At 43.2% G+C, this 23,966-nt stretch overlaps 1 protein-coding gene across 6 annotated transcripts in view; it reads left to right on the forward strand.

The window, feature by feature from the left end:
- The window catches only part of CTPS2 (CTP synthase 2), a 113,332-nt gene that overhangs the window by 70,655 nt on the left and 18,711 nt on the right, over positions 1 to 23,966 (forward strand). For all 6 annotated transcript variants that reach the window (XM_061408071.1, XM_061408069.1, XM_061408074.1 and 3 more), the window contains 3 exons: positions 3,013 to 3,109; positions 16,670 to 16,725; positions 18,635 to 18,731. In XM_061408071.1, the coding sequence (XP_061264055.1) occupies positions 3,013 to 3,109; positions 16,670 to 16,725; positions 18,635 to 18,731 (250 nt within the window). The remainder of the gene's footprint in view (positions 1 to 3,012; positions 3,110 to 16,669; positions 16,726 to 18,634; positions 18,732 to 23,966) is intronic.

A 23,966-nucleotide genomic window follows, 5' to 3' on the forward strand; every position in this document is an offset into this window, starting at 1 on the left:
CCTGTGTTCTCTGCCTTCCCCAGCTGTCCCCCTTCTGGTGTGTTTGTGTTCTCCCCAGCTGGTGCCTGGCCTGGACATTCTTCTACTGAGTGTGTGATGGGCATCCACTGGATGAGGCCTCCCGTCGGTTCTTGCTCTGCTTTTCTTCTTTCAGTGCTGTTCAGAGCATCATTCAGAGTTGGAAAGCTACTTCCATCTGCTCCCCCATCTTTTCTCTAACATTTTCTTGGCCTCTCTGATGGTTTCTATGGTAGCATATTTTAATTGGAGGGTCACCATGGCAGTTACACCTTGGGATTTCTTTCTGTGCTATCATTTCAGGAGAAGGTCTTACTTATTGCTATGAAAACAGTGGGGATAATGTGAACAAATACCCTAGTGGAAGGAAGGCCTACATGATATATTTCACCATTTGGGCCTTCAATTTGTATTTTTGTTAAAGTAATGCTGTGTTCAAAGTTGAAAGAGCCAACAATTGCAAAAAGTCTATAATGAAAAAATCCAGTAATCTTCACCTTCTCTCTACCACCCTCAACTCTTATAGCTGTTTCTCTTGATATTTACCTTCATGTATCTAAATAATATTCTTATATTGCTCTTTCAGGAATTTCTAGACTTCCCCCTATGTTGGAGGAATATTTAAGACCCTTAGGCAGCCCTGTGCCCACTACATTTAGCTTTTGGAAATACCTCTTTGGAAAGTGTTTTCTGGCCTTGTGTTTGTCAGATTCATCCCAAGTAAGTAAGCAGTAAGGCAGGATTCGTATTCTTAGTTGGCTCATTTGACTCCATTCTCAGTGATTTATACCAGAACAGTCCTTGAATTCCAAGCATGCTAATAATAACTGAAAAAGCCACTCTTCCTGAGTGGAAAAACCCAGTACAGTAAGTAAGGGTGACTTGAAGCATCACATTACACTTACAAGAAGAAACCAGGGGAGTTTATTGCTGTAGTCTTCCTAAAGGGTTCAGATTGTCTTCAACTGAAGTGGAAATTGAAGCTGTGAATCAGTCTAGGACTTCTTATGAGTCTGTGGCAGGTAGTATAGTCTTATCTGCTCTTTTGTAGAAAATACCCAAAGGGCTGGGCATTTATTAACAGTTCAGCTTTCTGAACTGGAAGCTAATGCCCTCTCTCACCTCACTCCCATAATACTTAATCTAGCTGTAATTAGCTGACCCAGGAAGATAGGAAAGACATGCCAAGGCCAAGAGCACTTCAGAACTGAGCACTTCATCTGCCAAGGCAGGTAGTCAGGTTTTCTTCTCCACCCCTTCCCCGCAATGACTCTTATAGTATACTGGGGCCACAGGGTTCAGGTGGCTCAGAAAGTCCTGGGACATTGATAAGATCAGACAGGTTCTTGGAAAATTCCAGTTGTCAAGGTTTCCTGTAGAGCACTAGGTGGTATAGAAAAAAAACAAGGACAGAAGGTTTTATGAGAGGAAACTTGAGCAATTCCATTAGAACAGGTTAAATCACCCAACTATAGTCTCTTTTAACAACTTTTAAAAGGTGAAGTAAAACCATGAGATTGTAGTGAACAGAACTGAGAAAATAGACCAATGACGAACCAGAACAGGCTTTTTATAAAAATCACGTGTTTCTGCATTTTGTGAATTAATCCTAAAGATAAATCTGAAATTATTTGTTCTGAGTTCATTCAGTCCTCCGTGCATCCATTCAGTGCACACCAGCTGCCAGCTCCATGTGTGCTAGGGGCTGGGAATGCAATGGTAAAAGCGAAAAGCAGCCCAGCTCTTAGAGATTCACAGTCTAGCACACAAAGCACTCTTCACACAAACTGAAGGGGACACGGTGACAGGGAACATGTTGCTAGAGGACCCCAACTAGGCTGTAACGCCTGGGAGGATCGGCTCCCGGGAAGCTCATATTGAACTAAGACCTTAAAGTTAAGGATGGATTAATTTAGGAAAAGAAAGTAGGAGAGTGAGAGATGTTCAAAGTCCTCCTGGTGGCAGGAAAGAAGATGCACTTGAACTGAAGGAGGGCTTGGTGACCAGCTCAGGGTGGGAGGGTAAAGTCATGGGAAGTGAGGCTGAAGGGCTCGGCTGGGCCACTACCACGTAGTCAAGGATTTCAAGCAGGAGAAATCCCATGACCACTCTGCCTGCAGTGTGCAGGATAGCCGGGGGGGGGGGGTGTAAATGTGGAGTGTGGCTAGTTGGTGAGCTCTGGCCGCAGCCTGGGTGAAAGGCTATGGTAATGGGTGTAGTAGGAACTATAGATGGATGCAGAAAGTCTGGAGTGGCTAAGTGGATAGGACTCGATACATTGGGTGTGAGGGATGAAGGAGAGGGAGAACCAAGGTGATTAGTTTCTGAGCTATGGGATATGCTAGAATAGATGATATATATTTTTAATAAAAGGAATCCTTCTAGAAGACTTCCCTGGAAGTCTAGTGGTTAAACACTCTGTGCTTCCACTACAGGAGACATGGGTTTGATTCCTGGTCGGGGATCTAAGATCCTGCATGCCGCAGCGCGGGCCAAAAAAAAAAAAAAAGAAAGAAATCCTTCTAAAGATTTTCTGCGGATAAGTACAGTCGGCCCTCCATGTCCATGGGTTTGGCATCTGCAGATACCAATAGCTGACTGTATTAATGCCATTTGCTTTTAGAAAATCTTTAGGAAATGGAGTGGGCAGCAGGAGAGGGTTATTATTATGAGGGACATGAAGACCAACGTGGAAGGTCCCAGAAGGCCAGAACTTGAAGTGTGAACATTGACCAAAACTGAGTTTGAATAATGACAGGAGGGAGGTCATGAAGATGCTCCCAATAAATTTTGTACCTGTGATTTGAATGAAAGATGAGAAGCAGAGACGAAAAGGCAGCATAACCGTGTTTGTATAGGAAATTGGAAGAAACGATCGAATTTTATTTTTTAGGGAACATCCTTACTTGGTGAGCATCCCCTAAAAGTAAAGCTTGAAATTTGGAAAATAATGTATTTGCAAGATCCAAAACTGGGCTTGTTTTGTTTTCTAAGGTGATTGATATGCCGGAGCACAACCCTGGCAATTTGGGAGGAACGATGAGGCTGGGAATAAGAAGAACTGTTTTCAAAACTGAAAATTCAATATTAAGTAAGTTTCTCAGATTATTTGTTTTCTAACTCGGCAGGCATCATTTGCATGGCTGTGCCGGGCCACAGCCCTCCTGGAGCTCTCCCGTTCCACCCCCTCATCCCTTCCGTGCCTCTGGCCTCCCCGCTTCTGCATCCCCATCGCTCTCCCTGGAAGGGTGGGTAGAGCACACGTGCCCGCCCCTTCTATTTCCTCTCCCCCACACCCTGGCCAGTGGGCTGCTTGTGTTTTACCCACGCTCCTGGAGATGACCCTGCACCGGGGCGGTCCTGATTCCAGCTCAGTTCTGGTGAATCCACTGTTCTCTCCACTGCATGGAAACGGGCTCCCTGTTTAACTGTTTCATGTCTGACTGCTTTGAGCCACTAATTTCCGAACTTCTTGAGAAGGGGCAGTTATGTCTCAGAAGTCTGTTTCTCTGTTCCCTGAGTGGCTCCAGCATGGGACGAGGAAAATATGATGTGCCTCAGCATCTGATAGTTGCTGATCTTCTATTCCCGATAAGGTTATTCAAATTTCTGTGGAACTTTTCCCTGTAAATGAAAATGATTTGAGAATAACTTGATGTAACCCCAAGCTCTTGATTCAACTTGATAAATGTATCTCAGTGTCTACTCTGTACCATGTGCACCGCGCTCGATTATGGAGAATCGAGTGGTGGCCAGGACAGACCACCCCTGCTCGCCTTCCCCCCACACACCCCCACCACCCCTGGGCCAGATGCCGAGGCAGGAACCCAGATATCTCGGGAATCCAGCATTGTTCCTGTGAAGTTATAAGAAAACCTTAGAAAAATGCCTTCTTCACCCGAAGCGTAATAAGACTAGAAATATGAGTTTCTCCTTTAAGGCTGATAAACAACTTCTAAGAAATATAAAGCTTCCTAGCAAGAAAGAAATTTTAAAAAGGACAAGTTTCAAAGTGTACACACTTCCCTTCTCTGTCTGGATGAGAAGCCAGTGTTGTAAGAAATTTTTCTCTTCATAGGTATTAGCAGCGATTCTTTGGCTTTCGGATGTTTCCAGATACTCTGAAACTCTGTTCAAATAGTAGTCTAAGAGGCAAAGATGGTTAGTGGGAAATTTCATCTTTTAAAGTTGTATCTGCTGTAAAAGATCAGTTATAATTGTACTAAGCTTTTTTCAAAAATCATTGTGTTCAGTATACTTAAAATTTTTAGCTGTCTTGATGGAAATAAGACTGATTTAGGATTTGTTTTTCTTTACAGTAGACATAAAAATAGCATTGACGATTTTTATGAATCTTAAACACATCACCAAAACTTGTTGCTTAATTAACATCTTTTGCCTGCCTTGAAAAAATTTTAAAGAGCTTTATTAAGATATAATTTACATACCATACAGTTCATCTTTTAAAAGTGTACAATTCACTGTTTTTGTTTTTTTTTTAGTTGTATTCACAGAGTTAGGTAACCATCATTGCAGTCAAGTTTTGACCATTTTTATCACCTCAAAAAGAAACTTTGTTCCCTTTAGCTATCCCCACCCTTCCCCCTCTGGCCCTAAGCCTATTATGTTAGTCTATTAACCATCTCTATAGATTTGCCTGTTCTGGATATTCCATATAAATGGAACGGGATTTCCTGACTTCTTTCATTTAGCATAATGTTGTAAGACACATGTACACTGCAGCATGTGTCAGAACTCCATTCATTTTTATGGGCGAATAATAGTCTGTTGTATGGATAGACCACATTTTGTTTATCCAGTCATCTGTTGATGGACATTTGGTTTGCTTTCAGGCCTGCCTTAAATTTAAATTATGCTTCATAGTTTGCAAAAGGCATGTGAGTATATGAACTTGTGGTCCCCAGGAGACATACCGTTTTGCCTTCCCACCTGTGTGAGGTTTTCCACAGGTCTCCAGAAAGGTTGTGTTGGAGATATGACCACGGCTCTGTTGATTGTCATAAAAATATAAAAATAAATATCACCATAGTGTTTTTTTCCCCTATTGGCATTTTCTTTTGTAGGGGTTGTTTTTTTTAAACCAAGCTGGCATATTTCTTTTCAAGGACTTTTTTCCCCTCTGCTGCTGCTAAGTCACTTCAGTCGTGGCCGACTCTGTGCGACCCCATAGACGGCAGCCCACCAGAGTCGCCCATCCCTGGGATTCTCCAGGCAAGAGCACTGGAGTGGGTTGCCATTTCCTTCTCCAATGCATGAAAGTGAAAAGTGAAAGTGAAAGTGAAGTCGTGTCCAACTCTTCGTGACCCCATCCATGGACTGCAGCCTCCCAGGCTCCTCCATCCCTGGGATTCTCCAGGCAAGAGTCCTGGAGTGGGGTGCCATTGCCTTCTCCTTTCCCCTCTAGTCAGCTCATTTGTTTGTAGGCTTTTGTTTTCCCTAATTAACACATTTCTGTAAGAATGGTATGAACAGGACTTCCTTGGTGGCTCAATAGTGAAGAATTCACATGCCAATGCAGGGGACACGAGTTGGATCCCTGGTCTGGGAAGACCCTGCATGCTGTGGAGCAGCTAGGCCCGTGTGTCACAACTTCTGAGCCTGTACTCTAGAGCCTGGGAGCTGCAACTGCTGAGCCCATGCGCCACAACTACTGAAGCCCACACCCCTGGAGCTTGTGCTCTGTAACAGAAGTCACCGCAATGAGAAGCCCATGCACTACAGCTAGAGGGCAGCCCCCTCACTGCAACCAGAAAAGCCCGTGCAGCAACCAAGACCCAGCACAGCCAAAAATAAATAAAAAGAATACATTTGCTTATATTGCCTATGAGAATAATTTATGGTTTTGATGGAAAGCATTTTGATGCCAATCATTCATTTTTAAAATAAATACATTTATTTAGTTTTGGCTGTGCTACATGGTTTGTAGGACCTTAATTCCCTGACCAGGTATTGAATCTGGGCTTCTAGCAGTGGAAGCTCAGACTCCTAACCACCGCACCACCAGGGAATTCCTGATGCTATTCATTATTTAAATTTGATTTATAGGCCAGTGATTGAAATGCTGTGGATTAAAAAAAAAAAAAAAGAAATGCTGTGGATTAAATGGAAAAACAGAAAGGTAAAGTTTTTTTTAGTAAAAGAAGTAGGACTTCTTTTAGTCCTACTTAGGACATGTAAAAGAAGAAGTATTTGAAGTAAGACCGAAGCCTAACAATATCAGTAGACTGGATCAGCTGGATTCCTAATCCAGGGATGGTTGGGTTATTAAAGTGATTCTAATTTTTATTTTTAAAAAATTTATTTGCCTGTTTATTTATTTACTTTTGGTTGCGCTAGGTCTTCTTTCATTGCTGCACTCGGGCTTTCTTTAGTTGCAGCGAGCTGGAGCTAACTCTTTGTTGTGGTCCACAGGCTTCTCATTGCGATGGCTTCTCTTGTTGTGGAGCAAGGCTCCAGATGCACAGGTTTTGGTAGTTGCAGCTCCTAGGCTCATAGTTGTGGCTCACGGGCTTAGTTACTCCAAGACATGTGGAATCTTCCTGGACCAGAGATTGAACCTGTGTCCCCTCCATTGACAGGCAGATTCTTACCCACGGTGCCACCAGGGAAGTCTGATAATTCTCATTTTTATATTCATCAAGACCAATTCCTTGTTCTTCCTTAGTCACATGTTAGTTCCTTAAGCGTTGTGGAAACTGTGAACTTGATTTTTCTTTTTTAAAACCATTTTATTGAGGTATAATTGACATACAAAAAGCTGTACATATTTTATGTATGCACTTAATGAGTTGAACTTGAGTTTTCTAAAGTAGAGGTTATAGGAGTGAATTGATTTGGACAAATGTACTACTAATCATCATTTATTCTGTTTATAAGAAATGTATTCCCAGAGGATCACTCCTACCCTGTATTCTGTATATATGTGTTATCTTTGTCTGCAAAGGCTTTTTCTTATTAAGGGACTAATGACAGTGTGTAGGGAATTGCCCATTGCTGGTTCAAGGGTTTTTAGAAATAAGAGTTCCTGGAAATCTATCCTGAAGTCTCTACTTAAACATGGGAAGACAGAGTGATACCAGCCTGCAGTCTATTACCTAGAGGGTCTAAAGCAAGGGTTGTTAAACTTTTTCTGAAAAGGGCCAGATAGAAAATATTTTCAATTTGGAGCCATGTGGCCTTTGATGCAACTGCTCAACTCTGTTGTACTGTGAAACCAGCCATAGGCAAATATGCAAATGAATGAGCTTGGCTATATTCCAATGAACCTTTATTTATGGGACCTGATATGTGAATTTCATGTAGTTTTCATGCATTATGAAATATTATTTTTCTTTTGGCTTTTTTCAACCATTTGCAAATGTAAAACCCATTCTTAGTTCGAGGGCTGAACAAAGTCAGGGGATTCCTGTTCTGCCTTGGGGTTTGCCATGGCTTACAGAAACCTGATCTAAACAAAAGAAGCACAGGCTAACTGAAGCGGGAGGCCTAGGCCTCAAGGCTGCTACCCTCCTCGGGAACATTCAAGGATAGCTCCCTGCTTGTCTGCTTGCCTGCCTACATATCCTATTTAGTGACAGAATAAGTCCAAGAGGGCTTTCTGAAGCCATTCGGTCCAGTCTTTGTATTGATCACCGGAGGAAGTAGAGGGCCCACAGGTGAAACAGCTCACTGTGGGTGGGTGGGGTGGAAGGCCCCGACCGCTCTTCTCATACCGTTTCTAGTCTTCTACTGGAACACATGGCCCTGGCTCTACAACCCACCATTATGATCACTCTCCAAAAATGTAACTCTTTAAATACGTATTTCAGGATTGTTACACTTGTCAGACACTTTAGATCTGTATATTTTATTTAAACATTTTAGATCTGTATATTATATTTTAACTGAGGTGTAAATTACACCTCACTTAGAAAAACCACACATATTTTATCTGGGAATGTCAATGGTAGGACTTGTCTGCTTATAGTGAAACATTACTTGGTTGATTAACTCATTAGATGACTTTTGAAAAGTAGGGGGATACAGTGCAGAGCAGTTAAGTGTTAAGTGGGGTGCTTTGAAGAGTGAGAAATGTAGAATGAGGTGTGGCTAGAGAGGGGTCAGGCTCAGGTAAGAGGAGAGCCGGGGAAAACACTCTCTGATATGAGAAGGTTTTAAGATTTCAGAAATAAACTTTATCATTTTGCTTGTGACTCTCAATTGAGTGTGAGAGCTGGGGACATAGTAAAGTACAAAGCAATTCAGACAGTGTTCAGAGCTCTTTCAGAGGACAGCTGACAACTTGTTGGACAGTGTCTCCAAAATATTATAGGCCCCTGGCTTAATTTTTTTGGTCAGGTCCCAGACCTGTTGCTAAGACATCCAGGAAAGGAAGCCTGTTTTGTCTATGTCAAGTGTGGTCTTTAAACCAAACTGCCACCCAGCAGAAAGAAAGAGTGGAGTCGCTCAGTCGTGTCCGACTCTGCGATCCCATGGACTCTAGCCTACCAGGCTTCTCTGTCCATGGGATTTTCCAGGCAATAGTACTGGAGTGGACTGCCATTTCCTTCTCCAGGGGATCTTCCCAACGCAGGGATCAAACCTGGGTCTCCCTCATTGTAGACAGACACTTAACCTTCTGAGCCACCATGGGGGAAGCCACCCAGCAGAAGGTACTCATCATTTCGACCATTCACATAGGATGTTTAAATACTGCACAATCTGGTGTGGGTGTGCAGTGCTAGGGGTAAACCCAATTTAAAGCAGTCCCAAATGGTGTATGCAGTCCATGTAACTCTGCCCTCCAAGACAGTACCCTGGCCTTTAGAATCAGGAATGCACAGGGCTGGAAGCAGGGAGGGTGCTGAGGAAGCTCTCTGGAGGCAGAGGAGGGAGAGAGCCAGCTATTGAGCACTGTGTGTGTGGGGCTGTGGAGTTGTTAAAATCGAGTAGATGTTATTTTGCCCTCCAGAGGTGTCCAGTCCAGTGGTGGACACAGCACGACATAATGGAAGGAATTAGGAGCAGTGCAGTGCCTGCAACTGGAGACCAGATCCTGGTGGTTTCCCAGCAGAGTTCTAACATGACCCTCATCCTCAGGACAGACAACAAGGGGACGATGCTGGCAGACGTCAGCTGGCAGAGGAGACTGGGGAGATCCCCCCAGAGTGACCCTAGCCGCTAGCCAGTGCAGCAGAGTCTAGGCGGAGGAGGCCAGGGAAGCTGTCTGGATGCAGCAGGTGGAAACTGAATAGTTTAGGAAAAGATGTAATTCCTTCTGAGGACCTTGTCTGTGTTTCCTCATAATAAGGAGGACAACTTCACTGAAAGGCTTACTTCTGCTTTACTGTAAGAGAAAGAGATTTTTGTTTTGAGAGAACATAGGCAAGAGGCCAGTTAGGAAGGTATTGAGTGAGTCCCTGTACTAAAGTGAAAGTGAAAGTGAAGTCACTCAGTCGTGTCCAACTCTTTGTGGCCCCATGGACAGTAGCTTGCACCAGGCTCCTCTGTCCATAGGATTTTCTAGGCAAGAGTACTGGAGTGGGTTGCCATTTCCTAAGGATCTGGGTAAAATTCATGGCATTGGAAATGCAGAGGTTCAATCTCAAACTGGAAAGAATTGAAAGAGATGGGGATAAGGGGAAGACATTTTCAGGCCAGAATAACTGCTTTAGCTTTCTTATCTCTTATCCCAGTGTTGACAGAGAAAAACAGCTTCCAGTTCGTGGTGTGATTAGATTGTTAGGAAGTTTGAGAAAAAACCACGCCACACAAAAAACCTTGGCTGGGTTAATGAAGTGATTTAAAAAACAGTTTGAAAGAATTCACCAGTGATTTAGGGACCCAGAAAGGCTGTGCCGGGGTAACATATTGTACTGAGACAGGAGTTTGAAAGGAGCATGGTGGGCTTTGGAAGAGGGGTGGGCCAGCCTCTCTGCCACCCCATGGATAGCACACACTAGGAGTCCCTTTTCTTTCTGGCTGCTTCTTGCCAGTTGCTGGGGCTTTCCCAGTGAAGTGTGTTTGTGGATAGGGGGGTTCACAGGGCTGGGACATAGCTCCGTTAATCTAAGGGATGAAAGCATTTATGTCTCCCTTACTGGCCCAGCTCTTTCCTGAGCAGCCCAGCCACAGTGGTTACAGTGGAGCACACCACTCCATCAGAGCACCCTCCAGCCCCAGCTCTCAGTCACTGGCTGTGGCTGCTTACCCTCAGTTCTACATGTAGAAAATCGACATCAGAAGAGCTGCTGCCTCGTGGGGGGCCTTGTGAGGGCTAACTCAGTTATGTCTGTGGGTCCTTAGAAGAGCGCCTGGCACAGGAAACACTATTCAAGTGTGGTGTTAGGATCGTGAATGGGGAGAGATTATTGTATTGACCTATGATTCTCTCAGAGCTCGGGGTAAACTTCAGTGAGTGCCTTGCATTAAGAATGGACTCCCATGGGGATGGTGGGAGGGAAGGAGAGGCCAGCCGAGGAGTTGTGGGTAGGCAGCCCCTTCATCTTGTGGGTTCTCTCCAGCCCCCCGGTTCTGGTTTCCTGGCTCCCAACCTGCTATTATGGTCTAGCAGAAGAATGCAGAAAATCTAAGAAAGAGTTTTGAAAATATTAAACTAGAAAATTTGCATTTTCATAATAGAAAACTGAGATAAAAGCAGATAATGAAAAATAAAATTAGATGTTTTCTAAAAATTAAAGGGCTGATTTGCTAAAATCCAAAAGTTAAAAGTGGAGGAGAAAGATAGCAGCTGGCCCAGACTGTGCACTTTCTAAGCACTAATCACTGGGACACGATGGGCATCTTTTTCAGTTATCCCTCTCGATACCCCTGGGATCCAGCAGCATTCTGCACAAGAGAACAGCATGGCACCACGGTGAAGTCACCTGTTAGAAAGTGACTGAGCTGATTTAAGAACCTGAACTCTTGACCACTTCACTTTGCCAAATGGATAGACCTTAATCAAAGAGGGGATGGAAACCCCTGAACAGCTCCCAGAGCTGAGCCTCCTCATGTCCAGAGCCCCGAAATGGGCTTCCAGGTTTCATGGGGAGCGTCTTATGGAGGAGAGCTGGAGGTTCAAGGAGTGAAGAACCCACCCCTGGCTTCTGAAAGCCCATAGAAACCAGGTGGTTGGCTTGAGAGGGAGGCTGAATCAACCTTGGATTGAGCAGCTGGGCCAGTAGGTCCAGGTAGGGAATGTGAATGAGTCACATGGCCAAATGTAGGAAATGCCATGGCTTAAGCTCAACAATCATGGCAACCCACTCCAGTACTCTTGCCTGGAAAATCCATGGATGGAGGAGCCTGGTAGGCTGCAGTCCATGGGGTCGCTAAGAGTTGGACACGACTGAGCAACTTCACTTTGACTTTTCACTTTCATGCATTGGAGGAGGAAATGGCAACCCACTCCAGTGTTCTTGCCTGGAAAATCCCAGGGACGGCGGGGCCTGGTGGGCTGCCATCTATGGGGTCGCACAGAGTCGGACACGACTGAAGTGATTTAGCCGCAGCAGCAGCAGCAGCAGCAAGCCCAACAATCAGTGGCTGTTACAGTGGGCCTCAGAGTAGGAGAGGCCGTAGGGAGTGGTCAGGCCTGGGACAAGTTGACAAGCACTTGACCCATCAAAAGCGTAACTGCTACAGCTGATAGTCACATGAAGAGCTGTGGATTCACTGTTGCCAGCCTTCTGAATTTTTAAGAGAATCTGGAAATCCAGAGTTTTATGAGAAATCGTCCTGATTTTTAAATGTTGGCAACTTATTTAAAAAATAAAAACACTATGTGTTTGCCAACACTGTGCAAGCCAAATATACCAAAAATCTGCACTCTGGGCAGCCTCTTGGGGTCTCTGAATTAGACAAACAGTGGCAAATTCTTGCATAGACATAGAGAGCTCTAGCTCCTATAATGCCTAATTAGTACAGGACAAGGTTCTGGGAAGTCTTAAAAATGAGTCAAGACACCAAACCAGTCCATTCTGAAGGAGATCAGCCCTGGGATTTCTTTGGAAGGAATGATGCTAAAGCTGAAACTCCAGTACTTTGGCCACCTCATGCGAAGAGTTGACTCATTGGAAAAGACTCTGATGCTGGGAGGGATTGGGGGCAGGAGGAGAAGGGGACGACAGAGGATGAGATGGCTGGATGGCATCACTGACTCGATGGACGTGAGTCTCAGTGAACTCCAGGAGTTGGTGATGGACAGGGAGGCCTGGCGTGCTGCGATTCATGGGGTCACAAAGAGTCGGACATGACTGAGCAACTGATCTGATCTGATCTGACAGCAGTTGAGAGATGTTTGTGCAAAAGCATGGCAGATCTACTGAGAGGGAGGTAATGAAGCTCATCAGGTAGTGATTTTAGCTTTTGCGCACTATGAGTGCAAAGCAAGGAGATCAAACCAGTCAATCCTAAAAGAAATCAACCCTGAATATTCATTGGAAGGACTGATGCTGAAGCTGAAGCTCCAATACTTTGGCCACCTGATGGAAAGAGCTGATTCATTGGAAAAGACCCGGATGCTGGGAAAGATTGAAGGCAGGAGGAGAAGGGGGTGACAGAGGATGAGATGGTTGGATGGCACCACCGACTCAGTGGACATGAGTTTGAGCAAACTCCGGGAGATGGTGAAGAACAGGGAAGCCTGGCGTGCTGCAGTCCATGGGGTCGCAAAGTGTCAGACATGACTGAGCAGCTGAACAACAACACGCTAGGGGTGATTTCTTTCAGCCCTCTGAAAATAGGGAGTGTGTAGGCCAGGTGAAAGGTAAGGATCAGGAGGAATAGAAAGGGAGCATACGACTGACAGACTGACAGCTTCCTGGGGTAGTGAAGGTGGGAGAGGAAGGGAGGGCGTAAGTTCGGGCACTTGTCCCCAGTGGCGGATGCAGATCAGGTAGGCAGGGCAAGGGGAGTCCAGAGAGGAGCAGAGGTCACAGATGGGGGATGGGGGCATTACTCGGGTCCCCGCTGAGGACAGATCTGCTCTTCAGTGAAATGACAGAAATGAAAGCTGGGTTGCAAAGGGTCGGGATGAGAGGTTTGGATAAAGGATGTCTCAGAAGTGGAAATGGTGGGGGCTAGAATGAGGATGTATACCTTTTACTGTAAAAATTTTAATTGTAGTACAGTACACATAACAGAAAACTTATTAGCTGTTTCTATGTGTACAACCCAGTATAGTCACACTGTGCAACCCATCTGCAGAACTTTTTCATCTTGCAAAACTAAAACTTTTTACCCATTAAACAACTCCTGATTCCTCTTACCCCCAACCCCTGCAACCACCGTTCTGCTTTCTCTCTCTGACAATTGTACGACTCTGTGTGCCTTGTAGACGTGGAGTCATCTAGCATTTGCTTTTTGTGGCTGACTTATGTCACTTAGCTTTAAGTCCTCAGGGTTCATCCATATGGTAGTGTGTTGTCAGGATTTCCTTCCTTTTTAAGGTTGCATAATATTCCATTCTATATATACCATTTTTGTTTATCCATTCGTTTGTCCATGGACATTTGGATTGTTCCCACCTTTCAGCTTGTATAGCTTTTGGAAGGGGGGACGTTTTTGCTCTGAAAAGGAAAGAGAAAGTTCAGCTTCAGATGCTAGGATTACTAACAGGAGGGTGGGGATTGGCAGGACTGTTAGTAGTTCTGATCTGATATTTTATATACAAGCCAGAATCTACCCAGTAGTGAATTAGAGAAGGAGATGCTGTCATTTGGCAGTTTTTGTTTCTGATGATGCTGTTATATGCATTGTTGGGCGTCTTGCTGCCTACATTGAGAGTATTTGGTAGGTCCTAAGACTTTATCAGGTTTCTTTCTCTAAAATTTTGCTGCTGCTTGCTTCTTTTTTTTTATTGGAGTATAGTTTCTTTAGTTTCTGCTGTACAGCAAAGTGAATCAGCTATATGTATACATATATCCCCTCTTATTTGGATTTCCTTCCTCTTTTAGGTCACCACAGAGCACTGAGTAGATTTCCCTGTGCTATACAGTAGGTTCTCATTAGTTATTTTATACACAGTAGTGAATATATGTTAATCCCAATCTCCCAATTCATCCCACCTTCCCTTCCCCCCTTGGTATCCATACGTTTGTTTTCTACATCTGTGTCTCTATTTCTGCTTTGCAAATAAATTAATCTATACCATTTTTCTAGATTCCTGAGAGCCACCAAATCAGAATCAAATTTTAAGGTGTTTTGACCTAGTAACATTCTGAGCTGATTCTCAATACACAGTTTCCTTTTTTATAGATATGACAATGGATTAATTTCATCAATTCGTTCTTAATAGATTTGTCACTGATTAAGATTTCGAGTGCACAAAACAACATTTCCAAAGTTCTGAAAACATTCCATCAGGTACCATATACACCCTCCCATATATATGCTTCATTCATTAAACAAACAGTGTATCAAGTGCCTGCCTATGTGCTAGACACTAGTCTCAAGAATCGAGGGGATGGGTCCCTATATTGTCTGTTATCTTGTAGAACTTACGTTCTAGCTTCTATTCTTCCTGTTTAGATTTCATAGTCTAGAGATAACGATAGCAATCACATGGTTTACTTACTGCTTTAGGTGCATCACATGTTTCGATTTATTCATTCCTCACAACAACGCCATGAAGTAAAGACTATCATTACCTCTATTTCATAGACGAGGAAGCTGAGGCAGAGAGGTGAAGTAATTTGCTCAAGGCACACATCCATTACAAGTACCGTGGAATTTAAAGCCAGGCAGTCTGGCTCCAGAGTCACTATACACCCCCTCTTCCTATCACCTCTGCGATTTCATAGCAAACAAAAGTTTGCCTTAAGCCAGGCAGCAGGCACAAGCCACACAGGTTCAAAAGTTTGCACCATATCCTGCTAGTTGCAGTGACTCAAGTATAACTCCTCAGTATAATTCCTTATCTTTGGAGGGTTTTCCATTTTCTTCACCACCTGTTAGTATTGGCTAACTCTGTTACTGGATTTGCTTAGTCATCTGTTCTAATGAAGGAAGCAGAGAAGATATTTTGAACTAGGAGGAGAAGATCGAAGACAAAATCAGAGGTCAGAGGAGAGTCAGAATCCTCCCAAAGTTAGGTTCAGATCTTTCAGCTGCTTTTTCTTGTAACTTCATGATATATGTCTCCATTTTTTCCAACTGGGCATTATTGTGTTACTGTCTTCCAATTTTTCTTTCATTTGTATGAACCAATAGTTTTAGTACAAAGGCTCTGTCTCACGTGACCCCTTGGCAGAGGCATGTTGGAGTTTTCTCAAAGGAGTTCCTTGCTCCTACTATTGCCCATTTTTCTTCTAAAGCACATACTTTCAATACTCACTGTCATTAACATCATCACCAGGGAGCTCAGTCTATATGCACAGAATTGCAAATGGAAGTTCAGGAACGATAATTGATCATACCAAGTCATAGAGAATACAGCCAGTTTGCGTTTTCTTTATCCAGGTCAAAAGCTCAAATGGGATGTGAGGCATTGGGTCTTTCTTGGTTGAAACATCCTGTTCCGTGGCCTGATGACATCTTGGAGAGTCTGGTAATCCCCTGCCTGTGGAGTGGAGACCTGCTCCTGATTCTGCTGGGGTTAGGCCATGCATTCCAGCACCGTCACGGGGTCTTCCTGTCCCCTGTCTGTGAACCTGGGCTCTGCATGCTGAGGGTTAGTGCTGCTACAGCGGCTCTGGTGCTGTGGCCATCCTGCTTCTCCACGTGCCCACTGGGGCCTGTTCTTGAGAGAGAGGTGTCTGGTGACAGACCCCGCTCCTGGCTACTTTACACTGGGTCACTGGGCATCCCGCTGACCCCTGTGTCCATCCCAGACAGGTATTCCCAAGTTGCTGCCTTGGGCCGTGGCCCCCACTGCAACATAGGCCTGTCTAAGCAGCCCCGTGTGTGATTCTCCACTACACAGCCCTGGGTGAGAACTGTGTGTGGCCCTGTGCCCTCATCCGTGCCGGCAGCCTTCTGGCCCTGAGGTGGCACTGCTTTCCGATTGTCCCCTGCTAGGAACGCAGTAGGTCACATCTTCATGGTTACCTCTGTGTCCTCATTTCTCTTTTCTAGGGTAGATTCCTAGAGGTCAAATTTTGGTCAAAGGGTAGGCATATTTTTAAAGTGGGATGTAAGCCAGTGTGGCCAGCACCATGTGAAAGCAGAGGTGGCTGGCATAGTGGAGAAAGCGCTGGGCCAGGAGTAAGGAGGTCTGGGCTCCGGACAGGACTACGCAGCCAGCAAGCCTGGGCTTTGGGCAAGTCCTTTGGTTTCTTTTCCCTTCCGTTGGTTTCATTTTCTTCTTTTGTAAAAGGAGCCCTGTTATGAATCTGCTCAGACACTATGGTGCAGACGTCACTGGGGCCTTTGGCCCTGCAGGCAGGCGTGTGAAAGGAGAGTCTTTGCTGCAGTCCATAGTGGGCTTCCCTTTGCACACTGGTAATGGCTTCCTTGAGAATTGCTTCAGAGTTTCAAAGAAGCTATCACTGTCCTATAAGAAAAGAAAATCGAGATTACTATCTAAAGTCTAGTTCATTTTTAGGCCTTTGATAGACAGAGATCAAAGAGATTTCTCTCACACAGATGCCATGGATGTGGTTCCAAAGGTGATTACTCCAGTATTAATTTCACTTTCATATCTTTACAGGGAAACTTTATGGTGATGTACCTTTCATAGAAGAAAGACACAGACATCGGTATGAGGTACATCTTTCACACTAAATCACTGTGGAGTAAGGGGTCATCCCCGGTTGCTCAGCGGTAAAGAATCCACCTGCAATGCAGGAGACGTGGGTTCGATCCCTGGGTCAGGAAAATCCCATGGAGAAGGGAATGACAACTCACTCCAGTATTCTTGCCTGGAGAATTCCATGACAGAGGAGTCTGGTGGGTCACAGAGAGTCAAATGTGACTGAAGTGACTAAGCTTGCACACGTGTATGCATTTGGGGTTAAGATTGAGAAGAACAGGTGGGACCCCACTTTGATTTTAGATGAGGAAACACCTTCTGTGAAGGAGAGGCTGAAAAGTTTGGGAAGGGGCCACTGATGACATGAATGAGGGAAGGGGCTGTGAACCAGGTCATCAAGTTGTCATCTATAACCAGTGTTGTGGTAGAAAACTTGTTCCAAGCTTCTCTTTAGAGTGCTTATGTAACTATATATAAAAAAAGATTTTGGTTTAGTCACATGAGAAATAAGATAGTTTCAATCCTCAAGTAGATTTGATATTTGGGGAGAGATAGTTTATTACACGTAATTCAAGGAAAGAAGCAAGTAGGGGATGGCTATAAAAAGCTAGTCTCAAGGCTTCAAGAAAGTCTAGTTACCAGCCATCATCATGCAGTTGATTCCCTTCACCCATTTTGCCTGCCCTCCAACCCTCTTCCCAGCTGGTCACCACTAACCTCTTCTCTGTGAGTTGTTTTTGTTTTATTTTGTTTGTTCATTGGTTTTGTTTTCTTTTAGATCCAACATGCAAATGAAATCATATTTGTCTTTCTTTGATTTATTTCACTTAGCATAATAGCCTCAAGGTCCATCCATATTGTTTTGCAAAAAGCATGTTTTTATTCTCTTTTGTAGCTGGGTAGTATTCTATTATATATATATATTCTCACATCTTCTTTATCCTTCAGTGGACCTTATGTTGTCTCCATGTCTTGGCTATTGTAAATAATACTCCAGGGAACATAGTGTGCATATATCTTTTTGAATTTGTGTTTTCATGTTCTTTGAATAAGTACCCAGACGTGGAATAGCTAAATCATATGGTAGTTTTAGTCTTAGTTTTTTGAGACGTGTCCATCCTGTTTTCCATAGTGATTGGACCAATTTACAGTCCCACCACCATTGTGGGACTTTTCTTTACATCCTTTCTCACATTTGTTATTCCCTGTCTTTTTGATGGTGACCTTTCTAGCAGGTGTGAGATGATAACTCATTGTGGTTCTGATTTACATTTACCTGATAATTAGTGATGTTGAACATCTTTTCATGTACCTTTTGGCCACCTGTATGTCTTCTTTGGAAAAATGTCTATTCAGATCCTCTGCCCATTTAAAAATTTTTCTTTTTTGGTGTTTAAAGGTATGAGTTCTTTATATATTTTGGATATTAACCCTTTATCAGATGTGTAATTTGCAAATACCTTCTTCCATTCAGTAGGTTGCCTTGTTTTGTTTTGTTTGTTAGTTTGTCTTTTGGCCTCGCCATGGGCTTGAGGGATCTTAGTTCCCTAACCAGGGACTGAACCTGGGTGCCCTGCAGTAGAAGTTCGGAGTTGTAACCACTGAACTGCCAGGAAATTCCCTGCCTCTTTGTTTTGATGATGGTTTCCTTCACGTGTGGAAACTTTTTAGTTTGATGTAATCTCAGAGTCCTACTTTTTGAAACTTATCTTTGGGCAACAGAAGATGGGCCTCCCAAATTTAAGGGCTGTGATTAGACTACTTCTCAGGCTCATTATGAGTTTAAAAATAGGCTTTGAGGTTTGACTATAAATTGAAATTAACTACTAGTTAGAGCATCACCAAAATGGAAAATCATATTCATAAGCTGATATGTCTGTATTGCTCTGCTGTCCAAATACACTTAATTTCTTGTTTTTCCAGGTGAATCCTAGCCTCATCAGCCAACTTGAGCAGAAAGACTTAAGTTTTGTAGGTCAGGATGTTGATGGAGAGAGGATGGAAATCATTGAACTGGCAAGTAAGTGGGGTCTTCATTTTTGAAAATTTTTGTTGTGAGCTAATGTCTGTCTGTCAACTGTAAGCATACAAAGATATAACTTGAGACCCATTTTGTTTGTTCTTTTCTCCTCTCTCTTTTGAAATAAATATGCAATTAAATAGAAATAATATACACTAAATATAAAGTGTATGAAAAAACAGATCGCTTATAATACTATTTTGGGCTCTGTTTATGTGAACTGCCATAAAATGATGTAGTTCAGAGCCTACTAGTTCTTTCAGTAGTATGCTTCCTTAGCATCCTTGCCCCCTTCCTGGGGTGTCCCTTGTTCCTAGCCTCTGGGTTCAATGGTCTGGGAAAGGCAGGCAGCCCACTGTTGATGAGCACTCTGCTTTCTCCCACCTCTGAGGAAGAATGGCCTGATGTTCTCCTCACTACTGGTAACTGACTGTGCAGTACATGTGACAATAATCTGTTGGATAAACTGCCCTTATTTATCGAATGCTTAGTGTATACAGGATGCTCTAAAAATGGTAGCATCATTTTCTAGAACCTACCTTTCCGATCTGTATACTTGGGCTCCAGATAGCCTGGACTGCTTACTCTTCTAACTTTTCTACTTCTTTTTCCATCTTAACCCATGTCACTGTTCTTCTACTTCAGATTCCTTTTCTCTGTCCCTTTCGTTTTCTGTCTCTAAACTGTTCAGGTACTTCAGAGTTCCAAGCAGGGAGGACACTTGAAGTTGGGAAAGGCTTCTTTGACCACAGTGGCATGTTACCTGGACCCAGAAAGAAGGCAAGCAGTGGACACTGAGCATGCACTCACTGGATGCTTCTCACCAGACCCCTTGCTAGGGACTCCGTGTGCCTATGTAACTTACAAGGCAGGTGATGTTATTCCTACTCTAGAGAGGAGACTGGAATGCAGAGGTTAAGAAACCTGCCAGGGCCATCCACCTAGTCACTGGAGGGGCTGGATCTAAACCAGGCCATAGCCACCTTCTGCCACCACTTTTGTGGGACTTTATTGTTCTTCTTGTTTTCAGTGGACTTTACACCTAAGATTATTGATCCATGCCTGAAGTTTTAAATTAGAATATGAGGATATATTTTCTGTAGTCCTTTTGATAGAAATGTCCATCGTTTACAATTTTTATAGTGTGGATCACTGTTTGGTGTTGAAGTCTCTTAAGTCTGGTATGTGAGAGGGCAAAGAAGTTTCTTAAGCAAATTATTGTTTATTTACTTTGTTCAAGTACATCACTCTCTTTAATTCTCCCGGCTCTCATTATCAGCAAACACTTAGAAGCTTCTTTTACTGTAAGGATTTCATTTCCTATTGACACTTTCAAATTTCATGTGGGTTGGAAAGGAAATGAGACCTGCTATAAAACCTTGAAATTTTAAAAAAGCTGACTGCAAGGGAGTTCATTTTATTAAGGAAAACTTCCCAGAAGACTTTGATCTTAGCTACTCTTAACATATCCATGAGTCTCTATATTCCTGAAGGAGTTCTAAAAGGAGCAACAAAGCTTGTGATTAGTATAATGTCAGAATATGTTTCAAAGCAATTAAGAGTATTATTTAAAAGACAATTTGACTGGTAGAATATCATTAAAATAAAAACTTTTCGGTCTCTTTCCTCATTTTGGTATAGGGGATTTTTTGAATAAAGTGATTCAGAGCAATGGTCCATTCATTCAAATATTCTTTCCCTGGCTATGACATGATCCATTGCTCATAGATCCATACTGTCTTTAGTGGTACAAAAACACAATATTGTCAGCTTCTTTCAGAGACATCCCTAGATGCTGTGCTGTAGGATTCATCACATCTTTAATTTAAAAGCTGCATTGGTTTCTTTTCTAAGGACAGATGGTTTCTCTTCTTTTCTTGCGGGGACACTTTCCTGAGAGGAGAGGGCATTCCTCTCACCAAGCTTTCACACTTGCTATTGCTGCTGCTGCTGCTAAGTCGCTTCAGTTGTGTGCGACCCCATAGAAGGTAGCCCAGCAGGCTCCCCCGTCCCTGGGATTCTCCAGGCAAGAACACTGGAGTGGGTTGCCATTTCCTTCTCCAATGCATGAAAGTGAAAAGTGAAAGTGAAGTCGCTCAGTCATGTCTGACCCTTAGCGCCCCATGGACTGCGGTCCACCAGGCTCCTCCATCCATAGGATTTTCCAGGCAAGAGTGTCCCTCTAATTCAAGGAGGCTTCTTCCTAGATATGCTATAGTGGATTTCTACACTGGAATTTTCTGAATTCAGAGCTGTCCAGTAGAACCTGCTGCAATGATGGAGTATTCTGCCCTGTTCAGTATGGTAGCCACTAGCTGTTTAGGGCTATTTAGCACTTAAAATGTGCTCAGTTAATTTGAATGAATTTAAATGGTCACCTGTGGCCAAGGGCTACCATTTTGTATACCAAAGCTTAATTTTTTGGGGGGGGATTTCCAACTTTTGTTTAGTTAATAAGAAGTAAAAATGAAAACAGGCTTCCTGGGTATGTCTCAGTGAGTGGGGAATCCGCCTGCCAATGCAGGAGAAACAGGAGATGCAGGTTCGATTGGGTCAGGAAGATCTCCTGGAGAAGGAAATGGTAACCTGCTCCAGTATTCCTGCTTGGAAAATTTCATGGACAGAGAAACCTGGCAGACTGCAATCCATGGGGTCACAGAGTTGGACGCAACTTAGCGACTGAGCAGAGCACAGCAAAAATGAAAAGAAACACAAAAACTGCTATCTGATACTGCCACTATTTTATAAAGAAGACTCAAAGTAGGAGAAAGATCATCATCTGAAAACTGAAAGATCAGTCCTTGCAGGAGAGAACAAATGGTGACCTTGCATCAAGGCTTCTGAAGTGGGTAGTGAGTGCCCCAGGACACGCCTCGTCCCACAGGTGCAAAGGGAAGCGTCAGCTAATAGTCAGATGATGAAAGCTGAAACCTCAGCTAGCTGACCAGGACAAAGCGTCTCCAGGCTTTTGCATCTATACCTGGACATTTACTCTACTTCTGAAGTCCTTTCCTATTCTAAAGCTTTATAACCATTAGATGAGAACAATCTGCTAGACTGTTATCTATTTAATTACAATAAGGACTAAACTTTAAATGATAACCTTAGGAGAGTGGATATTGCTATTCAACCAGGATTTCCTCACTACTGAGCAGTAGTTTGGGGTCTTCAGTGGTAAGTGATGGGGATTTGTGATTTTGAATTCCACACTAGACTTTCAGATCATTTCATAGAGCATCCCATTGAAAGATTTAAAATTATATTTACTTCTTCTTATAAGAGTTATATTTTATCATCTTCATTTGATATATATATGGCCATTAAAATGATTTTTAAAGTAAGGACTACATATCAACCATGCTTTTACTATGGAAATTATGGGAATAGAGAGTTGCCCAATCTCCAATTAGGAGTTGCTTCCTAATCTGGGAATACACATAGTTTTTGAGAGTTTTGAGTGGGGAGAGGAATTTGTAATCCTAGAAAATTTTTACCCAGATTTGAAAATGTTGCCCATTAATTTTTACCGTTCACAAACAGGGGATTCCAGATAGCTGAGAAAAACTATTTTTCTGTTCCTATTACATCTAGGAGAACTTAAATTGCTCATATAGGGGTTTCTTACAACTCTCAATATGTAACAGCTTTATTTGCCCTCAGAAGTGTCTGACTCTTTGCAACCCCACGAACTATTCCGCCCATGGAATTCTCCAGGCCAGAATACTGAAGTGGGTAGCTTTCCCTTCTCCAGGGGATCTTCCCAACCCAGGGACTGAACCCAGGTCTCCTCAATTGCAGGCAGATTCTTTATCAGCTGAGCCACAAGGGAAGCCCCCCAAAACTGGAGTGGGTAGCCTATCCCTTCTCCAGCCGATCTTCCCGACCCAGGAATCAAACCTGGGTCTCCTGCATTGCAGGTGATTCTTCCACCAACTGAGCTATCAGGGAAGCCCAATGTAAGAGATTCACTGTAAAGGTTCATATAATACAAAGAATTATAATGAAGAAAATAAAAATATGTTGAATTTTTGCCACCTTGAGCCATAACCACTATTAACATATTGAAAGGCCATCCTTTTATCACTTGGAGACTCTTCATCACAGGAGATAAGTTGTTGTTGTTCAGTCACTAAGTCATGTCCAACTCTTTGTGACCCCATGGACTGCAGCATGCCAGACTCCTCTGTCCTCTACTATCTCCTGGAGTTTGCTCAAATTCATGTCCATTGAGTCGGTGATGCTATCTAACCATCTCATCCTCTGCCTCTGTCTTCTACTTTTGCCTTCAGTCTTTCCCAGCATCAAGGTGTTTTCCAGTGAGTCAGCTCTTCGCATCAGGTGGCCAAAGTATTGAAGCTTCAGCTTCAGCATCATTTCTTCCAATGAATATTCAAGGTTGAGTTCCTTTAAGATTAACTGGTTTGATCTCCTTGCAGTACAAGAGATCCTGAAGAATCTTCTCCAGCACTACAATTCAAAAGCATCAATTCTTCGGTGCTCAGCCTTCTTCATGGTCCATCTCTCACATCTGTACATGACCACTGGAAAAACCATAGCTTTGACTATACAGACCTTTGTCAGCAAAGTGATATCTCTGCTTTTTAATGTGCTGTTTAGGTTTGTTATAGCTTTCCTTCCAAAGAGCAAGCATCTTTTAATTTCATGGCTGCAGTCACTGTCCATAGTGATTTTAGAACCCAAGAAAATACAATCTGTCACTGCTTCTACTTTTTTCCCTTCCATTTGCCATGAAGTGATGGGATCGAATGCCATGATCATATTTTTTTGAATGTTGAGTTTCAAGCCAGCTTTTCACTCTCTTCTTCATCAAGAGGCTCGTTAGTTCCTCTTTGCTTTCTGCCATAAGGGTGGTATCATCTGCATATTTGAGGTTATTGATATTTCTCCTGGCAATCTTGATTCCAGCTTGTGCTTCGTCCAGCCTGGCATTTTGCATGATGTAAGTTAAATAAGCAGGGTGACAGTATAGAGCCTTGACATGCTCCTTTCCCAATTTTGAACCAGTCCATTGTTCCATGTTCAGTTCTAACTGTTGCTTCTTGACCTGCATACAGGTTTTTGAGGAGGCAGGTCAGGTGGTCTGGTATTCCCATCTCTTTAAGAATTTTCCACAGTTTGTTATGATCCACACAAAGACTTTAGTGTAGTCAATGAAGCAGAAGTAGATGTTTTTCTGGAATTCTCTTGCTTTTTCTATGATCTGATGAATGTTGA

This window comes from Bos javanicus, chromosome X, assembly GCF_032452875.1.
Source record: "Bos javanicus breed banteng chromosome X, ARS-OSU_banteng_1.0, whole genome shotgun sequence".
Classification (NCBI taxonomy): Eukaryota; Metazoa; Chordata; class Mammalia; order Artiodactyla; family Bovidae; genus Bos; species Bos javanicus.